This window comes from Schistocerca cancellata, chromosome 2, assembly GCF_023864275.1.
Source record: "Schistocerca cancellata isolate TAMUIC-IGC-003103 chromosome 2, iqSchCanc2.1, whole genome shotgun sequence".
Classification (NCBI taxonomy): Eukaryota; Metazoa; Arthropoda; class Insecta; order Orthoptera; family Acrididae; genus Schistocerca; species Schistocerca cancellata.
Window position 1 is genome coordinate 380,170,951 of NC_064627.1, and position 24,156 is coordinate 380,195,106.

At 41.0% G+C, this 24,156-nt stretch overlaps 1 protein-coding gene across 2 annotated transcripts in view; it reads left to right on the top strand.

Moving 5' to 3' along the window:
• Nucleotides 1-24,156, top strand: part of LOC126161775 (endonuclease/exonuclease/phosphatase family domain-containing protein 1-like) — a 124,819-nt gene that overhangs the window by 42,770 nt on the left and 57,893 nt on the right. For both annotated transcript variants that reach the window (XM_049917844.1, XM_049917845.1), the window contains exons 6-7: nt 8,747-8,879; nt 13,027-13,273. In XM_049917844.1, coding sequence (XP_049773801.1) covers nt 8,747-8,879; nt 13,027-13,273 — 380 coding nt within the window. The remainder of the gene's footprint in view (nt 1-8,746; nt 8,880-13,026; nt 13,274-24,156) is intronic.

Below are 24,156 nucleotides of genomic sequence, written 5' to 3' on the forward strand. Positions count from 1 at the left end.
ATGGCTGTTTGCGCCTGACTGTGGGCTACACCTGCAACTGTAATGAACAGCAGTTTGGAATGGGTTGGTGGGGGTAAGGAGGCAGAATGGGTTGTGGAGGGGAGGAAAAGCAGGGTGAGGATGGGGGAGGATGCTGTTCTGGGAGTGAGCAGGGATGTGGTGGCGTCAGGATAGGGCTGCTAGTGCGGAGTTGGAAGGGGAGGGAGAATGGGAGAGGGTAGAGGAGAGATGTAGAGAAGGGGAAAAAAACTGTAGTATGTGCATTGGAGGAGTAAAAGGCGTGTGTGTTACTGGAGTGGGAACAGGGAAGAAGCTGGAGAACAGGGGCTAGTGAAGGTTGAGGTGGGAGGGGGCAGGGGGATAAGAGAATGTAAGATGTGTTGTAGGTAGAGGTCTTACTTGCACAGTTCAGGATGAATAGTATTGTTAGGAAGGATCTAGATAGCACAGGCTGTTAAGCAGTCACTGAACTGAACCACATAGTGTTGGGCAGCAAGTTCAGAAACTGAATGGTCCAGAGGGGCCTAAACCTTTGATAGTCCTGATCCTCCAACCTCTGCCCTGCTTCCACTACAGCACAATACACCTATTCCACCAATGTACCTACTAGTCTTATACCCTTCCCCATGTATCTTCTCTCCCCTTCCCCAACACAGCCTTCTGACTGCACCTAGCAGCCCTGTCCTTTCCCCATGTCCTTGCTTGCTACCATGACAGCACATCTTCCCCCACCTCTATCTTGCAGGATTTCTAGTTTGTGTTATGAATAGCTGCTTGCTGTAAATGTAGTTTATGTAAGTTGATGTGGATGAGTAGAAAAAACAATCCTGTAACATTTGCATAATAGTGTGCTGCTTGGCACAGTAACATCAATTAAATATCTGGGCATGACATTGCAAAGCAATATGAAATGGAATGAGTATGTCAGTTAGGTAGTAGGGAAAGAAAATGCTCTACTTCATTTTATGGGAATTTTGGGAAAGTCTAGCTCATTTTATTGTTAGAATTTAAGGAAAGTGTAGCTCATCTATAAAGGAGATGACATATGACATCTCAAGTATTGCTCGTGTGTTTGGGATCCACACCAGATCACAGTAAACAAAGACATTGGAACAGTTCAGAAGTGTGCTGCTAGATTTGTTATCGGAGGTTTGACCAGCATGCAGGTATTACGGAAATGTTTTGTGAACTCAAATGTTTAGGCTGGAGAGAGAAAAATGCTTTTTTCGTGATGCACTATTGCAGAAATTTTTAGAACCAGCATCTGAAGCCAACTGCAGATCAATTCTGATGCCACCAACATACATTTTGCATAAGGATCATGAAGATAAGAGAATTAGGAAACATATGGAGGATACAGATAGTCATTTTTCCCTTGTTCTGTTTGCGAGTGGTACAGGAAAGGAAATGAAGAGAGATGGTAGTGCTCCTGTTTGAGAAGAGTGTCGCCACAAGTCAAGGCATAAGAGTCCAGCACTCTACCGGACACCGACTCTGGACATTGGGCACTGTGGGGTGTTATACTCAAAGATCTTGTAGGATGCACAGCATGACATTAGCACATGGGAGGAGATGACTGCCAGCTCCCACAGTTTAAAGCCCAGCTTGAAGAGGTCTCTTGTGGATTTTGGGGACCATTTTCCCTCCCATTTCAACATGACCAATGTAAAAAACACTTTCTTGGCACCACGATGCAAGTTGAGGATGGCATGCTGGATGGATGGTGTGTTGTACTGCGTCGCCTTCTCATTGTGGCATCAGTCAAGCCGAAGGTGGTGACAGACTATCTGGATGTTGACTGTGAGGGCTTGGCTGCCTTTGACTACGACAGTGTCTGGCTTGCGGAGTCCTGTTATATAAAGGTGGGTCTCCACTGAGACATCGAAGCCCCTTTGCGTGAGTCCACGTGTGAGGTACAGGATATGTGGCACCATACAGTGGCATGTGTGTAGATGCATGTGTACCCTGATTTCCCTACCTCCCCCTCCCCATGCTGCTTCTCTACTCCTACCACCAACCCCAGACTGCTGTTCACGTCAGATGTGAGCACTGCATGCAGTCAGGCTTGAGTGGCTGTAGGCATAGCCACGCGTGTGCGTGCGCATGTGTGTGTGTGTGTGTGTGTGTGTGTGTGTGTGTGTGTGTGTGTGTGTGTGTGAGCGCGTGCACATGTGTGCGTGGGTGTGTGCACATGCTTCTGTTTCTGAAAAAAGACTTCTTTGTTTGAAAGCTAAAAGTTTAGTTTATCAGTCTTTACATTGTGTGTGTCTGTGACTCAATGCCTCCTCTGTGTGATGAGTATAATCTATCCTTTTCATATTGTTGTTGTTCCATCCTGGAGTTTCCATTGCTTGATTAACTATCAATCCGAGATGTCAAGCTTCAGTAGTATAATACTTCTATCATTAGTTTTTGTGAAAAATATTTGACTAAAGTTCGCTGAGTTCCATCCTGAAGCCGTGAATGTGAGTAGTATAGAACAAATGTGGGGATATGAAATGGCATGATCACATAGGCTCTGTCTTGGGTAAACCATGTAGCAGACTTTGGTTCATTGGTAGGATACAGGAAAACTCAAACATCCTGCAAAGCAGAAACATTACTAAAATATGTGGGATACATACCATATGTGACTCACAGGAAATATTGACTGTATTCATAAAAGGGCAGCACAAATGATAACATGTTTATTTGACTCATAGGAGAACATCATGGAAATGGTGAAACACCTGCACTGGCAGACACTTGAAAATAGATATCAGCTATCCTGAAAAAGCATAGTCCCAAACTAGTGTTGAGTGAGGAATTGAAGAATGTACTGCAGCACTCTACATTCTGCTCCCACAGTGACTGTGTGTTCAAAATTATAGAAATTGCAGTATGCACAAAACCATTTAAGTACTCATTCTCCCTGTGATCTACACATGAATGGATCAAGATAAACCCTAATAAATGTTACAGTAGAGAGTACCGTCTGCCATGCACTCTACATCTACATACATACATACATACATACGTACATACATACTCCACAAGCCACCATTACAGTACATGTTGGAGGGTGCCCTGTATCATTACTAGTAATTTCCTTTTCTCTTCCACTTGCAAATAGAGGGAGGCAAAAATGACTGTCTATATGCCTCTGTATGAGCCTCAATTTCTTGTCTCTTATCTTTTGTGGTCTTTAAGTGAATTGTATGTTGGTGGCAGTAGAGTCGCTCTGCAGTCTGCTTCAAATGTGGTTCTCTAATTTTCTCAATAGTGTTCCTTGAAAAGAACATTGTCTTCCCTCCAGGGAAGTTCCTGAAGCATCTCTGTAATATGTGTGCATTGTTTGAACCTACTGGTAACAAATTTAGCAGCCCGCCTCTGAATTGCTTCAATATCTTTCTTTAATCCAATCTGGTGTGGGTCCCAAACACTCGAGCAGTATTCAAGAACTGGTCACACTGGTGTCCTATATACGGTCTCCTTCACAGATGAATTGCACTTCCCCAAAATTCTCCCAATAAACCAAAGTCAACCATTCTCCTTCCCTACCATAATCCTCATATTCTTGTAACATTACACTCTCATTTTTAAAGGTCATGATTGTGTCAAACAGGACACTACTATTGCTGTATACAAACATTTTAGGTATGTTTTTCCTACTTGCCCACATTAACTTACATTTTTCTACATTTACAACTAGATCCCAATCATCACACCAACTAGAAATTTTGTCTAAGACATTGTGTATCTTCCTACTGTCATACAACTTGGACATCTTGCCACACACCACAACTTCATTAGCAAACAATAGCAGGCTGCTGCCCACCCTGTCCACTAGATCATTTATGTATATAGAAAATAATGACAGCACCATTATGTGTCCCTGGGACACTCCTGACGATACAATGGTCTCTGATGAACTTTTGCTGTCAAGGATAACCTACTGGGTTCTATTACTTAAGAAGTCTTAGAGCCACTCACATATCTGGAAACCTATTCCATATGCTTGTACCTTCATAAACTATCTGCAGTGAGACACAATGTCAAATGCTTTCTGTAAATCTAGAAATGTGGAACCTGTCAGTTGCTCTTATCCATAGTCCGCAGTACATCATGTGAGAAAGGGTGAGCTGAGTTTTGCATGAGCAATTTTTTCTAAACTGTGCTGATTTGTGGACATAAGCTTTTCGTTGAACAGAGATTATGTTCAAGAATCGTACAGCAAACATATGTTAAGGATATTGATCTGTAATTTTGCAGTTCCATTGTTTTACCCTTCTTATATACAGGAGTCACTATTTTTTTCCAGTTGCTTGGGATTTTGTGCTGGGTCAGATATTTGCAATAAATACTAGACAAGTAAGGGACCAGTGCTGTAGAGTACTCTGTAAAACTGAATTGCGATTCCATGCGGACCTAGCGATTTACTTGTTTTCAACTCTTTTAGTTGTTGCTTTATGTGAGGTATGCTTAATGCTATATTGTCCATACAGGACTCTTGAGTGATGGTCAGATGATAGTATAGTTGTACAATTCTCCTGCATGAACAATTTCTTAAATGCGAAATTTAAAAGTTTGCCTTTTGTTTTGCTAGTTTCTGTTGCCACGCCAGACCAGCCAACAAGTGACTTAATGAAAGCCTTCAACCCACTTAGCATTTTTACATAGGACCAGAATTTCCTCAGATTGTTTACCAGGTCTGGTATGATTGTGATAGTTCCATGCTTTGTGCATTGGTCTTTACAGACACACAAATCTCCCCTAACTTTTGTCTATCTGTCATTTGCATGCTCTGTTTTGAACTGAAAGTGCAAGGGCCTTTACTTCCTGAGTATTTTACGAATTTTGTCGTTAAAGAGAGGCAGATATTTTCCGTCCATAATCCTCTCACTAGGCGTGTACCTGTCCAGAGAATGATTTACAATCTGTTTAAACTTCGCCCATAATTCCTCTATGTTCATAATATTGGAACTAAATTACATCAGTTCATTGTCTAAGTCAACAATGTAGGAAAAGATAGATTGCTACTTACTGTAAAGAAGACGCATCAAGTAGCAGACAGGCACAGTTGAAAGACACTCGCATATAGATTTTGGACACAGCCTTCATCAAACAATGGCTTATGTGCTCTTTCTAGGAGAAAAACTCTCGTAGCCCTCTTGACTGATTTATTAACTTTCGTTACCATAGTCACTATGATACAATCAGTAATCTCTGTGTCTATATTGCTGGTGTCGATAAGGTCTGGCCTGTTTGTAGCTATAAGGCCTAAGATATGTCTTTGGATGTGGTTGCCGAACTAGTCGCTCAAAACAGTTTTTGGAAAACATCTTAAAAAGTACTTCACAAGACTGTCTGTCTGTACCCACCTGCAATGAATCCATAGATTTCTCATCTACATTCGTTAGTTAAAGTTGCCTCCAACTAGTATTATGTGATCTGGATGTTTAGGCACTACTGGGCATAGACTTTCATTGAACGACTCTAGAACTGTTACAGTGGAAATGGGTGTCTTGTAAAACACCCAGAATTTAACTTAGTTTCAACCTCAGCAGAGACAACATTTTTGTCAGTTGCACTGAACACTACCCCTCCTGTGATGTATAACCTGTCTTTCCAGTATACATTCCACGACTTGCTAAATACCTCAGCTTTCTACTTTGTATTTCAGCCAGTTCTCAGTCGCAAGAAAAATTTGAGCACAAGAACTTTCCTGGTGGTGGGGGGGGGGGGGGGGGGGGGGATGGAGCAAATTTGGTAGTAACCTTGTTATGAATACTTCACCAATTTACTGATAAAATTTTGACAGTCGCAGTGTCTTTATTCTGAATGCAGTCTGATTTCACTAGTTGCTGGCAAGTGTCCATCAGAGTACCTGAAGCTACCTCCTAGCCTAAAAAAGAAATCCATGTTCACTCCATAAGTACTTCACTAACTGAGCAGGTGCTTTCTGTGTCTGGTGCACACCTGATCTATTGAAGGAGTCCTACAGTTCCCCACCTGATATTGCAGGTCCAGAAATGTGCTCCCAAGCCTGGTAGAGTTGATGAAAGCTTTGGTTGAGTCTCTCCACTCAGCTCCAAACCAAAGGACCTCAGTCAACTCTGAGAGCAAAGCTGCAAATTGTGAGCTGTGCTTGCACACCATGTGCAAGGCCAGCAGCCTTCACTACCTCCACCAGCCACCTGTACACAAACTGAGGCTGTCCTGTAAGCCCATGTGATAAGTGCTTTTGGTGCTGATGTGAGCCACAACTCAGAGACTCCTGCACCCTGCTTGCCTGATAGCTGCAGGCAAGGCCACCTTCACATCTTGGATGAGGTCCCCTGGCAGACATACTGAATCCACATTGGCTTTCTTTCCAGCCCTGAACACTATCTTCCTAAGGGGCACCATAATGCACCCAACGTTGGAGCTCCTGATAACTAGGAAGCATTTGCTCACGTGTGCCTCCTCAGACCCTGCTGAAGGAGTGGCCACCTGTTCAGTCACAGGGTGAATAGGCGAGACCAGAGTGCCAGCCTCCACATTGACCATCTGCCTCAAGTGACGAAAATGCAATACCAACTAACACCACTACATCCCAAGGCAGCAGCCTGAAGGCAGCTACCCATAGCCAAAAGAGCATTCCGCTGTTCACAACCCGCAGCCATTTCCTTTTTTGTTCGCATATAGCATGCACACATACTACTCATCCTAACAAGACTAAATAAAGAAGTAAACTATAAAACTATTCCTCAGTGGTTTGCTCAGTACGAATGTAGAATATATATCTTCATGTTGGCTGTTTTTCATCATGGAACCTCGGAGGCAGTCACTGGAAGAATGGTATGATGTATTACTTATAAGGTCTTAATTATATGGTATGTAGTGGTGACAGTCGTATGTAGTGGGCCTGAAGTCAACATTAGATTATGAGCAGAGAATTTTGTTTGCTATGAGCTAAGCAAATGATGTAAACTAGGTGAAAAAATAATTTGCCAAAACTGTGATAAGTAAATGAATTCCTTATTGGCAATGTAAATGTTTCAAATAATTTTCTTTGTTTATTTCTGTTTTCCCCAGCAATAAAATAATTTTTCCTGACTATATGATTTGCTCTCTCACTGTTTGTATCTTGTGGTTGTCATCATGTTATAAATTATTAGTTGCTTTGTCCACTATTGAAAGAAAATTACCTTACTGATACATCATTGATTACTTGACATAAATTCCCATGATTTCTCACAGAAGTCTAACATAATTTGATCTTTTTCCCAATTTTAATGATCTGTTTATTATAAAATGAAATATTAAAAGACACATATTTCCTTTATATTACTTTTGTAACATAGATTTCTAGAAGCAGGGCATATTTGTCCCTGTGATCTGTGATTTTGATTACATGCAGCCTTGTAGGTAGAAATGAATTATAGGTGAACATGTTGGGCATACTGCGGTGTCATCCTGGGCTAGATCTTTGTGAGTGTGATTTTTGTTGTGATTGTTATATCCATCTGACTCACAAATTTCTGTTAGTACTGTATCGTCATAGCCATATTGTGAGATGTTAAAAACATAAAGAAAACCACTACTAAATATGCAGACTTTTATTTCACATAAGCAAAAGAAAAATCGGGTTAAGCTACATGGATAATGAACCTGTACCAAAAAAATGAGGTTTAGGATTTTGCTTGAGCTATGTTTTTACATGCTTTGTGAACAAATGGTACAATATAAATCAGATGTAAGTGATTAAGACTCTCTAACCTTGAAATGAACCACCATATCATTGTGATTTAATGTAAGTTGATATGTAATGCACTGTTGCTCACATACGTTTGAATAACTTTGTACCCACTCAAATTCTTTTTCTTACTGAGACTAGTGGACCAGAATTGTTTGTAACTAACTATAATTAGTGTACTTACAATATCATTCTTTCCTTTTGAAACATTTTTGTCACCTATATAATGCAATCTTTTTCTCTTCTGTTGCAAGTTATTAAAAGAGCATTATGATCTAACATACACCATATGTGAATAGGCAAAAAACATAACATTTTAGCAACAAATTCCACAGTTAAGCAATTACCTGATGCTTTAAAATGGTGCACCTGTAATCACTTACATTTGTTCATTTGCAGCAAGCAGTGGCTATGTGGAAAATCTGCATCACAGTTTCAATGCAGCAAATATTTTCAGAGCTTAGACGAGGAAGATAAGTGGGTGAGATAGAAACTGCAGACCTCAGTGAAAGAAAAAAAAACTGTCTATTAAAATGTGTTACAGCTCAGACACTGTTTGGAATGTAGCATATATCTACATAAACTGTTTTGTTTCTTATAGCGATCCCTTCCCCCACCCTTCCATAGTCTTCCCTCTCTCCATTTCAGGGGTAGTAATCACTATGTAAAAATGTGGTGAGGAAAACACTGTACACAGTCAGAAAGAAATAGAAAAAGTTTTTACATATTATTGAAACACCTTTACTGTGTTTTTGACCATCACAGATCATTAGTTAAGGATAGGTCTTATTGTCTAATAATAGTCATGAGAAAAGACTGTAAAATCTTCAGTCCATCAGTAGTATAAATTTGAGAGCATGATGGCTTGTTTATGTGATCTGCAGAAGTGAGCTGCTGCAGAAAAATATCTAGTGAACTGCAAAATAAATGATTGAATTGTGTATTGAGCTGTTTTTCATCAACTTTTATGACTTTTAATTTGTTAATAGAAACCTTTTTGAAAATATAAATTAATAATCCTTGTTTTAGGTGAAAGGGATATCACACTTAAGACTTGGAGCCATTCGTTCACAGATAACAATGAACCTGCCAGAAAATTTGCCAGTAAGAAATGGTTACGTGCCACACATGATACCAGAGAATTCCACTTCATCTCTTGAAGGTATGGTAGTAAAATAATTTGAATATACTGTTCAGTGGAATAGATTGGGTAAATTGAGAGGCAAAGGACAGGTGTTCAGCAGATAGGAAGTGAGAAAATGCTGCATATTGCACTAAAGAGCAAAGTTAAGTGCATAGTTGGAGAGGGAAAAGAGGAGAAATAAAATCATTGTTAAAATGATAAATGCATCACATCCCAAGGGTGCCAATTAATGAAGATGCGAACCCAAGAGTGAGATAATGGTAGGCCGTAACTTTTGGTTGGATAGTGATAGAGGCTTACATGGTTAGGCTGGTCAAAGAGTTTTAACATGTAATGTTTCACTATATCTATATTTAGTGTACATCTCTTAAATCAATGTGAAATGTATAATAGAAATTATTTTTTATTGTATTGTGTTTTTGTGCCCTTCTATTTGTTGTTGGAGCTTGGGAAAAATGACTGTTTGTAAGCCTCTGTGTGAGCTTTTATTTACTTACTTGCACGATCTCTGCAGGATAAATACATTGAATGTTGAAAATTGCTAATAGTTTCTGTTCTTAAAGATACTTCCTGAAGTTTTCCAAGCAGAGTGTAATGGTATGTGTGGTGTATTTCTTAGTGTGTCCACCAGTTAATATTTTTTAACATTTCTTTCACTTTCTCCCAACAGTTGAACAAGCATATGACCAATCACACTGCTTTTCCTTGTGTACAATCAGTTTCTTCTGTTCATTGAGCTTGATATGGGTCCATTCATTTAATCAGTACTAAAGTCTGGGCTGTACAAATGTTTCGCATCCGATCTACCTTGTAGATGAACTGCTGTTTCCCAATATCCTACCAATGGATTGTAGCTGGCCATTTGTTTCATAGACATTGAGCTTATGATGTCATTCCTCTTCATATATTTAGACAACACTACTTCCAAATATTTGTATGCCATGACTAACTCTGGTTCTGATTCATTAATCCTATAGTCAAAGGATGCCATTCGTTTACAATGCTTAAAGGGCACAACTTTGCATTTCTATATATTAAAAGCTAGTTTGCAGGTTTTGCACCATGTTGTTATTTTACTGGGATTTAACTGGAAGTAACTGCAAATTTTATCAGATAGAATTTACTCTTAGATAACAGCATCATCTGTGAAAAGCCTGAGGTTACAACTAAGACTATGTAGTTAGTCATGAACTGCAGTAGTCGTATTAACATCTGCAGCACTTCATATTTTGTTTCAGTGTCTGTAAAAGGCAGTCCATCCCGGATAACATGCTACATCCTGCCTAATTAGGACATTTTTGATCCAGTTGCAAACCTGTTCAGCTATCCTGTAGGAACAAATTTTCTGTAGAAGCCATTGTTGTGGTACTGAATCAAAAGCTCTAGCACTGAGGATGTCATATGTGAGAAGTAGGAGTTTTTAGTTTTGCGTGATTTGTCTATTTTGGGATCTGTGCTAATCCCCATGGAGAGTATTACTTTCTCACATGCTGTTGGAACTGAGAGTGTGTTTCAGTAATCTGCCACAACAATGTCTGAATGTTGTAGGGTAATAGTTCTGTCGATCAGCTCTACTAGACTTTGTATGGCCCTTCTGAGTTTTAGAAATGTAAGCTGCTTTTCAAAACCACTGGTGCTGTTTAGTGTTCCTTGGCAGTGGTACAGCTATTGAATGACAACATTCCTTGTCTTGAAGGATGATTTAAAGACAGAATTAAGTGGTTCAGCTTTTGTGTTGCTATGTTTTATTTCAGTTCCTGTCTCATCCACAAGGTTTGTACACTGATTTTTGTGCCAGCAACAGCATTATCATATGACATAAATTACTTAGGATTTCTACAATTGTATTGTTCCATTTGAACCTATTGTGCTGTTTGTGCTATTTTTAAGATGTTCTTCCCTATTGTCTGTCTTCCAGGGCATCTCTGCCATCTTTATCATGCTTGGTTCTTATTTTACTAGACATTAGTCTACTATTTGTTTGAACTTGAGCAACAGTTCCTTGTGTGTTCACTGTTTGAAGCAAATAGTTCTAGTTTCTGTCTGAGAAATGATTTAACCTCCTCCTTATCCATTTTACTGAACATAAACATTTCTAGCTCTTTGTACCCAGGAGTCCACTGTTGCTACAAAAAAATTGTTAGTGTGTTTTACACTGTAGAATGGAATAATCATTCTGTACCTTTAGTATTTTCATGGTTGAATGATTGATTGCAGCACATTTCACTAGGTCCCATCAGCTTCCGTTTAGTGTATGTAATTATTGTTCAGTGAATGGTCAAAAGCAACACATTAACCAGAGCGCTATCAATTCAAACCTATTGTTTCCCATCGTGCATAGCAAAACTTTTTACAGTAAATGTTCTTAAAAGACAGGGCTGGCTGTGGGTAACTAAAACAAAGAAAAACACTCTAGTGTGGATAGAGCTAATATTATTTGTAAACATGGATTGTATATTTAATCAAAAGGTAAAAAGCATCAAAAATGAAAATAAAGAGCTTTCATTGTCAACACAGGAAAGTAAATGATTATGAGTGTAATGTCACATGGAAGTTACAGAAATCGAGTAATTCCTCTTGAGGTTTCCAAGTGTATGATCATAGAAGTAGATGAAGAAGTTTGTTGGTGTGGTCTTCAGTCCTGAGACTGGTTTGAAGCTGCTCTCCATGCTACCCTATCCTGTGCAATCTTCTTCATCTCCCAGTACTTACTGCAACCTACATCCTTCTGAATCTGCTTAGTGTATTCATCTCTTGGTCTCCCTCTATGATTTTTACCCTCCATGCTGCCCTCCAATGCTAAATTTGTGATCCCTTGATGCCTCAGAACATGTCCTACCAACCGATCCCTTCTTCTAGTCAAGTTGTGCCACAAACTCCTCTTCTCCCCAGTTCTATTCAATACTTCATCATTAGTTATGTGATCTACCCATCTAATCTTCAGCATTCTTCTGTAGCACCACATTTCGAAAGCTTCTATTCTCTTCTTGTCCAAACTATTTATCGTCCATGTTTCACTTCCATACATGGCTACACTCCATACAAATACTTTCAGAAACGACTTCCTGACACTTAAATCTATACTTGATGTTAACAAATTTCTCTTCTTCAGAAACGCTTTCCTTGCCATTGCCAGTCTACATTTTATATCTTCTCTTCTTTGACCATCATCAGCTATTTTGCTCCCCAAATAGCAAAACTCCTTTACTACTTTAAGTGTCTCATTTCCTAATCTAATTCCCTCAGCATCACCCGACTTAATTTGACTACATTCCATTATCCTCGTTTTGCTTTTGTTGATGTTCATCTTATATCCTCCTTTCAAGACACTGTCCGTTCCGTTCAACTGCTCTTCCAAGTCCTTTGCTGTCTCTGTTAGAATTACAATGTCATCAGCGAACCTCAAAGTTTTTATTTCTTCTCCATGGATTTTAATACCTACTCCGAATTTTTGTTTTCTTTCCTTTACTGCTTGCTCAATATACAGATTGAATAACATCGGGGAGAGGCTACAACCCTGTCTCACTCCCTTCCCAACCACTGCTTCCCTTTCATGCCCCTCGACTCTTATAACTGCCATCTGGTTTCTGTACAAATTGTAAATAGCCTTTCGCTCCCTGTATTTTACCCCTGCCACCTTTAGAATTTGAAAGAGAGTATTCCTGTCAACATTGTCAAAAGCTTTCTCTAAGTCTACAAATGCTAGAAACGTAGGTTTGCCTTTCCTTACTCTGTCTTGTAAGATAAGTCGTAAGGTCAGTATTGCCTCACGTGTTCCAATATTTCTACGGAATCCAAACTGATCTTCCCCGAGGTTGGCTTCTACCAGTTTTTCCTTTCGTCTGTAAAGAATTCGTGTTAGTATTTTGCAGCTGTGACTTATTAAACTGATAGTTCAGTAATTTTCACATCGGTCAACGCCTGCTTTCTTTGGGATTGGAATTATTATATTCTTCTTGAAGTCTTCTTGAAGAGGAGGGAGAATATTTATATAATATGAAGAAGCAAAGTAAAATCCTTGGCCATATTCCTGACAACTGCTCAAAAAATTGAGAAACTTCACACAGCAGATCAGTTTAGTTGTATTGGAGTATCACAGTCACAGTTTGCAAATTGAAGAAACCCATTTATGAAATAATAAAATGTAATTTCCCTTTTCTTTCAGGTCACAAAAGAAAACCGCAAACATCACTAAAATATGGCACTTCAAATGGATTCCTGGCTATTGGAGATATTTTTGAGATGCTTTCAGCATCAACTCCACGACCTATAGTTGAAGAAGATTTCCAGTATGAACGTAATGGTAAACCAGCAATAAGAATAGCATCATGGAATCTTCAGTGCCTCACAGTGGAAAAAATAGAGAATCCTGGAGTGAAAGAGATATTTTGTCGAACGATACTGGAAAACAAGTAATTATGTTTCATTGAATTTTAAGTCTTTGGATTTGTTGCAACTACCTGACTTATTTTGTTGAGTATTGGGTGTTTGAAAAGCCTATTCATGTCATATGTCATTCACTGGCTTCTGTAAAAGTCGTAAAAATTTTAGTGTACAGCAAAAAGTTCCTAGCTCTTTCAGTTTCTCTATTTTGTAGCTCATTACTGTGTTGACAAGTGCATCTCGGTGTCATATATTGTTCAATAGCAATATAGCCTATTGTAAGGTGTGTCCTTGTAAACATAATTACATTTTACAATGGGTTGGTTAGAAATCAAGTTAAAAACAAAATCCTCAAAGTTTGAAGCAGAAAATATTCTTTCCCAAGGTAGATGTACAAGTAGAGAGGGAAGTAAGACAGAATGGTTGAACAAATTTCTCTTATATTGAGTGAATTGTTTAGGTTCTATATGATGATTATCACATATGTCTGTCCTGTTAAACTAGTGCATTAAACATATAAAACTTGTAGCCAAGATGAACATAGTTGAAAGATATAAAACACAATGAAAACTGTTCTTAAACATATCATCATAACATTTTATTATGTTTTATGCCTTTCGACAGTGTCTGTCTTGGACGCAGTTTTTTTATATTTTATATTCTAGTTTAGTGAGACTCACATATCTAATCATGATCATGTGGATCAAAATCAATTGTGCAATAAAAGAGAAATTTATGCTGTCAGAAACTGTTTGAAATTATACAGTTTTCAGTATATTTCCCTTTTTCTTAGTCAGTTGTGAAGCTTCTTGCATCTCAACAAAATAGTCAATATATGCAAAAACTGTCTACCCTTCCCAAAACCTTAACTGGAATAATAAACTAGCCTTTGTTGTATTTGACTTCTGTAATAGTTGAAGTAAAATTGTTGGCTTCTTTCTTAAAGATTGTGCATAAAGCTAGTCCAAAGAATGTTTCCACATTCAGGCTTCCCTGTGAATGATGTAATCTGCTCAATTGCCAAGACATTGTAGTCAAAATCATTAGAGCCTGCAACTTTTCAATTACAGCAAGTGTAGTTTTCCAAAGACACACAATACTAAGATTTTGTTACTGAGCCAAGATAAGTTAAAGTTGCAGCCAGAACATGCTCTGTGCTTTCATGCGCAGTGTGATACATTTTCTGTTAATGAGACATCAAACTCACAGCTACTTGTGTGAACATATATGAACAGATTAAGACCTTGTGAAGAACTCTTCAGGAAACAAACAGTCCTCAGAAATATGAAATCCTTCATTCAGTAAAACAGCAAAAAGATAGGAGGAAATGGAGCTGTTGAAAGATTGGACAAAACATTCATCTAAGGCTCCAGCTCTAGGGTCAGTAAGCAAGAGAGGAGATGGTTGACCCTGAGAAGACTCCTCCGAAAATCTCCATCTGAATCTATGGAAATTCTTGTTCCATTTATGATATAGAATTCCCAAACATACTGGTCAACATACAGTCATCGGCTTCGAAGTAGCCAGTAATGTTGCTGCTAGTTTTGGTAACATGCATAATGTGTCAAAAAGACTAATTTATGTATTAAAATCACTACTCATTTGGTGGTCCTCCTGCATTCTGTGCCTGCCCCAATCATACTCATATTTCACTATGTGTCATTGATACCATTTGCTCTCTTGACCAACTGTGTTTTGTTTTACAAAAAGTAGTACATGACTCCATGTTATTATTTTAACAGGCCTATTTGCTTCGCATGAAGGAGTACAAATTTTCTTTATTCTAATCTTTGTCAAATTTTATTTGCATGTCACAGTTCATTTTTACTGATTAAGCAGAAGTTGCTTTGAAATGTATCTACATCTCCATCTACATCCATACCCCGCAAGCCACTTGACGGTGTGTGGCGGAGGGTACCCTGAGTACCTCTATCGGTTCTCCCTTCTATTCCAGTCTTATTGTTCGTGGAAAGGAGGATTGTCTGTATGCTTCTGTGTGGGCTCTAATCTCTGATTTTATCCTCATGGTCTCTTCACAAGATATACGTAGGAGGGAGCAATATACTGCCTGACTCTTCGGTTAAGGTATGTTCTCGAAACTTTAACAGAAGCCCGTACCGAGCTACTGAGCATCTCTTCTGCAGAGTCTTCCACTGGAGTTTATCTATCATCTCCGTAACGCTTTCGCGATTACTAAATGATCCTGTAACGAAGCGTGCTGCTCTCCGTTGGATCTTCTCTATATCTTCTATCAACCCTATCTGGTACGGATCCCACACTGCTGAGCAGTATTCAAGCAGTGGGCGAACAAGCCTACTGTAACCTACTTCCTTTGTTTTCGGATTGCATTTCCTTAGGGTTCTTCCAATGAATCTCAGTCTGGCATCTGCTTTACCGACAATCAACTTTATATGATCATTCCATTTTAAATCACTCCTAATGTGTGCTCCCAGATAATTTATGGAATTAACTGCTTCCAGTTGCTGACCTGCTATTTTGTAGCTAAATGATAAGGGAACTATGTTTCTATGTACTCGCAGCACATTGCACTTGTCTACATTGAGATTCAAGGTAGATCAGGGTATGTCTTGGATTTGGATAAGGAAGAAGCTAAGAGATTATGTGAAGACTGTCTGTAATTAATATCTTCAGTGGCTTCAGTATTCAGTAGTATGGTAAATCCCTGCGGCATGCCTTTGCATCCTACACAGCTCGCTCAGAAAAATTACCCTGTGTTTAAGTTAGAAATTTTCATCACTCTTGTTTGTAATTAGAATACTATGTCAGGTGAGAACAAGAGCGTTTTATACTTTCTGTCTAGTCACCTAAGAAGTGCACAGTAGTGCTGGAGTTTTGCCGAATATTATTTCTTTCTCTTTAAAAATTAAATGACATTGAAGCCATACTGTTTCTTTACTCGTCTCCTTTTATATCTGAACTGCAACTGGTCGCATCGTTGTAGGTTAGTTGGACCTCTGGCTGGCTAGTGCTGTCCAAGTTTAATGCACTGGTAAAGCTGTTGTCCCATATTATCACTCAGTTTTTGTGCTTGTAACTCAGCATAAAACAAATCCTTATGATCACACTTGACTGTACTGGTCACAGTTTTGCTTCTGCCCCACATGAAACAAAATCCAATGAGATTCAAGCAATCGCGGACGAATACATTGCATACTGTTTATGTCAGGTTTATTTTTATGTTGAACAGAGTATAGTTGGGATAATAATATGTAATAAGTTGATACTACAGAAAATATTGATCTAAAATTAGACACTTGTCACCCTACAGTAAAAAATGTTAGCTCAATATTATTTGCACACCGTCAAGGATTGTGAGTCACTAACATGATTCTGAATGTAGAAAGTAAAGTACTCCAGACAATTAAGGGTGTCAAAATATAATGGAACAGAGCAAACTATTATTCATGTTGAGATACATTTCATATTGAAATAGTGTCTTTTCCTGTCATATATTCAAGAATGATGCCTCTCGTCATTACCAAATACCAACATCTTTTTTGATTGCATCATCATCTTGGAATTCTCTACCAGCAGGGGAAAGTTATAAGATCAGGTAAGATTGGACCTGTAAACTGAATGAGGAAAAGTTTCCTCAGTGGATGTCTGCAATGAGCTGTTATGTTCAGCCATTGGGTGGTGATTGAGTATTGCCATAGATGACATCAGCAGCCTATCTCAACATGCAGCATTGCTCATTATGGCCTGTACTCTGCCATTTGTATTACATTGTAATATCACTTGATGGTTGCATTGCTCAAAACAGTCCATCAGCATACTTTACCTGCTCCAGAACACCACTGTCAGGAGCATTTTAGTGGATGGAACTGGTTTGGGTTTCATCCTATGTGACGAGATGTGTGCCTCCACTTTCCAAACTGTTGTTTTGCCTTAGGAATCTCCTGTGAAACCCTTCTTGTATCTAGTCACAATACGGTTGAAAAGAACCACCTACCTTCTTATGGTGTATAGTATTAGCCATACCTTTTTAATTTGTCACATTGTTATGTATGCATTGTGTAGTCAACATTCCATAGTCTGCAGTTATGACAGCCAATTCATGAATGCTTGGATATAATACATAACTCTATGAAAATCTCCTTATTTTGAATTTAATGAATTGTATGTTGACTTGACAGTGGCTTCAAGACTGAAGCTAGAAGTCTGATAAAGACTAAATTCATTACACTGCCTTTGATGCTTCCACTGTGACCTTATTGTGAAGATTCACTTTACCTGACATAATTTTTATTTTTTTATTTAACCTGATAAGGTTTGTACCGTCTACACTCCATCGTCATCCGCAGTTAGTCGGGCTGACATGATGCACCTGATTGTTCAGCTTCCTCCGCCATTTTTATTGTTTGGCGACTTCAATGCCCATCATCCCCTTTGGGGCTCTCCTGCATCCTGTCAGAGAGGCTCCCTCTTGGCGGCGGATGTCTTCAACCATCTCAGTCTTGTCTGCCTCAATACTGGCGCCCCGACTTTCCTCTCGGACTCTACTCATACCTACTCCCACTTGGACCTCTCGATCTGTTCTACCACTCTTGCCCGTCGGTTCGAGTGGTATGTCCTTTCTGACACCTATTCGAGCGACCACTTCCCCTGTATAGTTCGTCTCCTGCACCACACCCAACCCCACGTCCTTCGAGCTGGAACATACCGAAAGCTGACTGGGGACTTTACTCCTCCCTGGCAACCTTTCCAGACCACGATTTTCTCAGTTGTGACAGTCAGGTCGAATACCTCACGGCTGTTATCTATCATCAATGCTGCCGAACGTTCCATTCCTCTTACTGCCTCTTCTTCCCGTCGCGTTTCCGTCCCCTGGTGGAAAGAGGCTTGTCGAGACGCTATCCGTGCTCGACGACGTGCTTTACGCACCTTTCGCCGCCATCCTATGTTGGCGAATTGTATTGGATACAAACGACTCCGAGCGCAATGCCGTAGAGTCATCAAAGACAGCAAAAAAGCTTGTTGGGGCTCTTTCACCAGCTCCTTTAACAGTTTTACTCCCTCTTCTGTCGTCTGGGGTGGCCTGCGCCGGCTGTTGGGCATTAAGGCCCATTCCTCGGTACCTGGCCTGACTTCAGGTGATGAGGTCCTTGTTGATCCTGTGGATATCTCCAACGCCTTCGGCCGCTTTTTCGCGGAGGTTTCAAGCTCCGCCCATTACCACCCTGCCTTCCTTCCCAGGAAAGAGGCAGAAGAGGCTCGGCGACCTTCCTTCCACTCGCTGAATCTGGAAAATTATAATGCCCCCTTTACTATGCGGGAACTCGAACGTGCACTTGCACTGTCCCGGTCCTCTGCTCCGGGGCCAGATGACATTCACGTTCAGATGCTGGCACACCTTTCTCGGGCAGGCAAAAGCTTCCTTCTTCGTACCTACAATCGCGTCTGGACCGAAGGTCAAGTCCCCATGCGTAGGCGTGATGCCGTCGTTGTTCTTATACCCAAACCCGGGGAGGATAGACACCTTCCTTCTAGTTACCGCCCCATTTCTCTTACAAGCTGTGTCTGTAAGGTGATGGAGTGCATGGTTAACGCTCGGTTAGTTTGGATTCTTGAATCTCGACGGCTACTTACCAATGTTCAATGCGGCTTTCATCGCCGCCGCTCCGCTGTTGACCGCCTTGTGACCTTGTCGACATTCATCATGAACAACTTTTTACGAAAGCGCCAAACGGTCGCCGTGTTCTTCGATTTGGAGAAGGCTTATGATACCTGTTGGAGAGGAGGTATCCTCTGCACTATGCACAGGTGGGGTCTACGCAGTCGCCTGCCCCTTTTTATTGATTACTTTTTAACAGATCAAAAGTTTAGGGTACGTGTGGGTTCCGTATTGTCCGACGTCTTCCTCCAGGAGAACGGAGTGCCTCAGGGCTCCGTCTTGAGTGTAGCCCTTTTTGCCATAGCGATCAATCCAATTAGGGATTGCATTCCACCTAATGTCTCAGGCTCTCTTTTTGTCGATGACTTCGCGATCTACTGCAGTGCCCAGCGAACATGCCTCCTGGAGCGCTGCCTTCAGCGTTGTCTCGACAGCCTATACTCATGGAGCGTGGCAAATGGCTTCCGGTTCTCTGAAGAGAAGGCGGTTTGCATCAACTTTTGGCGATATAAAGCGTTCCTTCCGCCATCCTTACATCTCGGTCCCGTTTTTCTCCCATTCGTGGAAACAACTAAGTTTCTAGGGCTCACACTGGACAGGAAACTTTGTTGGTCTCCGCACGTCTCTTATTTGGCTGCTCGTTGTACATGTTCCCTTAATGTCCTCAGAGTTCTTAGTGGTTCATCTTGGGGAGTGGATCGCACTGTCCTGCTTCGCTTGTATCGGTCCATAGTCCGATCAAAGCTGGATTATGGGAGCCTCGTCTACTCGGCCATCCCTCTTACGCCGTCTCAACTCCATCCACCATAGGGGGTTACGTCTTGCGACCGGAGCTTTCTACACTAGTCCCGTCGAGAGTCTTTATGCTGAAGCTGCCGAATTACCATTGACCTACCGGCGCGACGTACTGCTTTGTCGGTATGCCTGCCGGCTGTTGTCAATGCCCGACCACCCCTCTTATCAGTCCTTCTTCGCCGATTCTCTCGACCGTCAGTATGGGTTGTATGTGTCTGCCCTGCTGCCCTCTGGAGTCCGCTTTCGTCGCCTGCTTCGACAATTGGATTTTGCCCTCCCTACCACCTTCAGAGAGGGTGAGAGCCCGACACCACCTTGGCTCCAGGCTCCGGTTCATGTTTATCTCGACCTCAGCTCGCTCCCGAAGGCGGGTACTCCGGCTGCAGTGTATTTCTCACGGTTTGTCGAACTTCATGCGCGACTTACCAGTCACACCTTTATTTACACTGATGGCTCCAAAACTGACGATGGTGTCGGCTGTGCCTTTGTCGTCGGGGCCGTCACCTTTAAATACCGGCTCCTCGACCAATGTTCCAGCTTTACGGCTGAGCTTTTTGCTCTCCATCAGGCCGTTCAGTATGCCCGCCGCCACCGCCATTCATTGTATGTACTGTGCTCTGATTCACTCAGTGCTCTTCAGAGCCTTGGAGCTCCATATCCGGTCCATCCCTTGGTGCAACGGATCCAGCAGTCCCTCCATTCTTTCGCTGAGGGTGGCTCTCCTGTCAGCTTTATGTGGGTTCCCGGCCATGTAGTAGTGCCTGGGAATGAGGTTGCTGATGCTGCAGCCAAGGCTGCAGTCCTCCTGCCTCGGCCAGCCTCCCATTGTGTCCCATCATCTGACGTTAGTGGGGTTGTTTGTAAGAGGCTTGTGTCCTTGTGGTGGGATACTTGGTCCTCACTTCAAGGAAACAAGCTCCGGGCAGTAAAACCATTCCCAACTGCTTGGACAACCTCCTCCCGACCATCTCGGCGAGAAGAGGTCCTTCTGACCAGGTTGCGGATTGGGCATTGCCGGTTTAGCCACCGCTACCTGCTCTCCGGTGACCCAGCCCCGCAGTGCCCTTGTGGTCATGCATTAACAGTGCGCCATGTTTTATTGTCGTGTCCCCGTTTTAGTCAATCTCGTGTTGTCTTGTCTCTGCCATCTACTTTACAGGATATTTTAGTGGATGACGCTCGAGCAGCTGCTCGTGTTCTTCGTTTCATTACTTTGACTGGATTGTCCAAAGACATCTAACTCTTTTACTTATTTTATCTGCCTCTTTGTAAGAACTTTCTGGGTCCGCCCCCCCTCCCCCCCCCCCAAGTTGTACTAGATTCTGTGTGCTCTAACAATTCTGACTGGGCGCTAATGACCTCAGTAGTTGAGCGCCCTTAACCCCCCCCCCCCCCAAAAAAAAAAAACACTTGACTCTTAGCAACAAATAATCCAGAGCTGATGATGAGCATCAAAACAGATACAGGGATTGGTGAACACAGGGTTGTCATAGTGAGATTAAATATTGTAACCCCAAATCCCCCAAAAATAAATCAAAAATATACCTATTCAAAAAAAGCACATAAAAGTTCACTTGATGCCTTCCTGAGAGACAATCTCCACTGCTTCCAGATTAACAGTGTATGTTTAGACCAGATGTGGCCTGGATTCAAATAAATAGTGTTGACAGAAATCAAGAGATTTATAACAGATAAATTAACAAATGACGGAGCTACCTTGGTACACAAACCGGTGCAGAACACGGTTGCCAAAGCAACGAAAAAAGCATGCGAAATTTAAATGAACACAAAATCTTCAATATTGGTGATCTTTTACAGAAGCTCAAAATGTAGCGCATATTTCAATGTGAGATGCTTATAATAGTTACCCTCAACAAAACTTCGTCTCAAAACCTGGCAGAATATCCAAAAAGAGTCTGATTGTATGTAAAATATGCTATTGGCAAGACACAGTCAATACTTTCTCTGAGTGATAGCAATGGAAATGCTATTGACAACAGTTGTGGTAGAGTTACTAAACACAGCCTCCAAAAATTCCTTTACCAGAGAAGATGAAGTAAATGTTCCAGAATTCAAATCAAGAAGAGCTGCCAACATGAATAACTTAGAAGTAGATATCCTTGTAATAGTGAAGCAACTTAATCACTTAATAAAAGTAATTATTCTGGTCCAGACTGTATACCAATTAGGTTCCTTTCAGAGTATGCTGATGCGCTAGCTCCATACTTATCATATACAGCCACTCGCTCGATCAAAGATCCATACCAAAGACTGGAAGGTTGCACAGGTCATGCCAATATTCAAGAAATGTAGTAGGAGTAAGCCACTAAATTACATGCCCATATCATTAATGTCGGTATGCAGTAGGATTTTGGGACACATATTGCATTCAAACATTATGAACTACCTTGGAGAGAGTGGTCTGTTGACACAAAGTCAACATGGATCTAGAAAACATTGTTCTTGTGAAACACAACTAGCTCTTTACTCACACAAAGTGTCGAGTGCTATTTACAGTGGATTTTAAGTAGATTTCGTAGTTCTAGATTTCCAGAAGGCTTTTGATACTGTACCACACAAGCGGCTTGTAGTGAAATCGTGTGCTTATGGAATATCGTCTGTTATGTGACTGGATTCATCATTTCCTGTCAGAGCAGTCACAGTTCATAGTAATTGATGGAAAGTCACCGAGTAAAACAGAAGTGATTTCTGGCATCCCCAAGGTACTGTTATAGGTCATCTGCTGTTCCTTGTCTATATAAATGATTTAGGAGACAATCTGAGCAGCCATCTTAGATTGTTTTCAGATGATGCTGTCGTTTATCATCTGGTAAAGTCATCAGAAGATCAAAACAATTTGGAAAATGATTTGGAAGAGGCATCTGTATGGTAAAAAATTGGCAATTGATCCTAAATAATGGAAAGGTCATCCACATGAGTGCTAAAAGGAATATGTTAAACTTCACTTACACGATAAATCAGTCAAACCTAAAGGCTGAAAATTCAACTGAACACCCAGGAATTATAATTATGGACAACTTAAATTGGAAAAAACACACAGAAAATGTTTTGGGGAAGGCAAACCGAAGACTGTGTTTTATTGGCAGAAAACTTAGAAAATGTAACAGATCTACTAAAGAGACTGCCTGCACTATGCTTATCCATTCTCTTTTGGAGTACTGCTGCATGATCTGGGATTCTTACAAGGACTAATTGAGTACATTGACAAAGTTCAAAGAAGAGCAGCATGTTTTGTATTATCCCGAAATAGGGGTGAGCATGCCACTTACATGATACAGAATTTGGGGTAGACATCATTATAAGAAAGGTGTTTTTCGTTGTGGTGGGATCTTCTCATGTAATTTCTACCATCAACTTTTCCTCTGAATACAAGAATACTTTGTTGACACTGATGTGCATAGGGAGAAATGATCATCATACAAAATAAAGAAAATCAGAGCTCTCATGGAAAGATATAGGTGTTCATTTTTTTGTATTCCCACACTGTTCAAGACTGGAATAATAGAGAAGTATTGTTAAGGTGCTCGATGAACCCTGCTGTACCAGGCACTTAAGTGAGATATGCACAATATTGATGTAGATGTAGATATAGGTGCAGATCCCACTGACACGCTAAGTCGCTCATGCATGTGCAGAATGCACACAATAGGGTCACCTGGCAGGTAGCCTATACTACCTTCACCTGGGTGCTCGTGGACAACATAAGTACTCCTCAAGCCACTTATGGTGCATTGCGAGGGGTATAATGTACCACTACTAGTCGTTTTCTTTCCTGTTCCACTTGCAAACAGAGCGAGGGTAGGGCAGCTAGGTGCAGTAGGGAGGTTAAGCAGGGGGGGGGGGGGGGGCATTAGCGGAAAAGGAGAGCAGTAAAAAGACTTTGGATGTGTTGTTGGAATAGGGGACTTGTGTAGTGCTGGAATGGGAACAGAGGGGGGGGGGGGGGGAGGGGGGGGGCTAGAGGGTAAGGACACAGGCTAATGAAAGTTGAGTCAAGAAGGGTTACAGGAACTTAGGATATATTGCAGGGAGAGTTCCCACCTATGTGATTCAGAAAAGCTGGTCTTGATGGGAAGGATCCAGATGGCACAGCCTGTGAAGCAGTCATTAAGATTAAGAATGTCGTGTTGGGCAGCATTCTCAGCAATGGGGTCATCCAGCCATTTCTTGGCCACAGTTTGTCGGTGGCCATTCATGCACAGAGCCAACTTGTTAGTTGTCATGTCCACATAGAGTGCAGCACAGTGTTTGCAGCTTAGCTTGTAGATCACATGACTGGTTTCACAGTTAGCGCTGCCTTTGTTGAGAGTAGGTGATGCTTGTGACTAGACTGGAGTAGAGTAGATGGTGGTGGGATGATATGACAGGGATATGAGCCATGAGGCAAGGGCGTTGGAAGCAGGGGTAGAGTAGTGATGGACAAGGATATTAAGAATACTGTGTATGTCCAGTAGGCAGTGG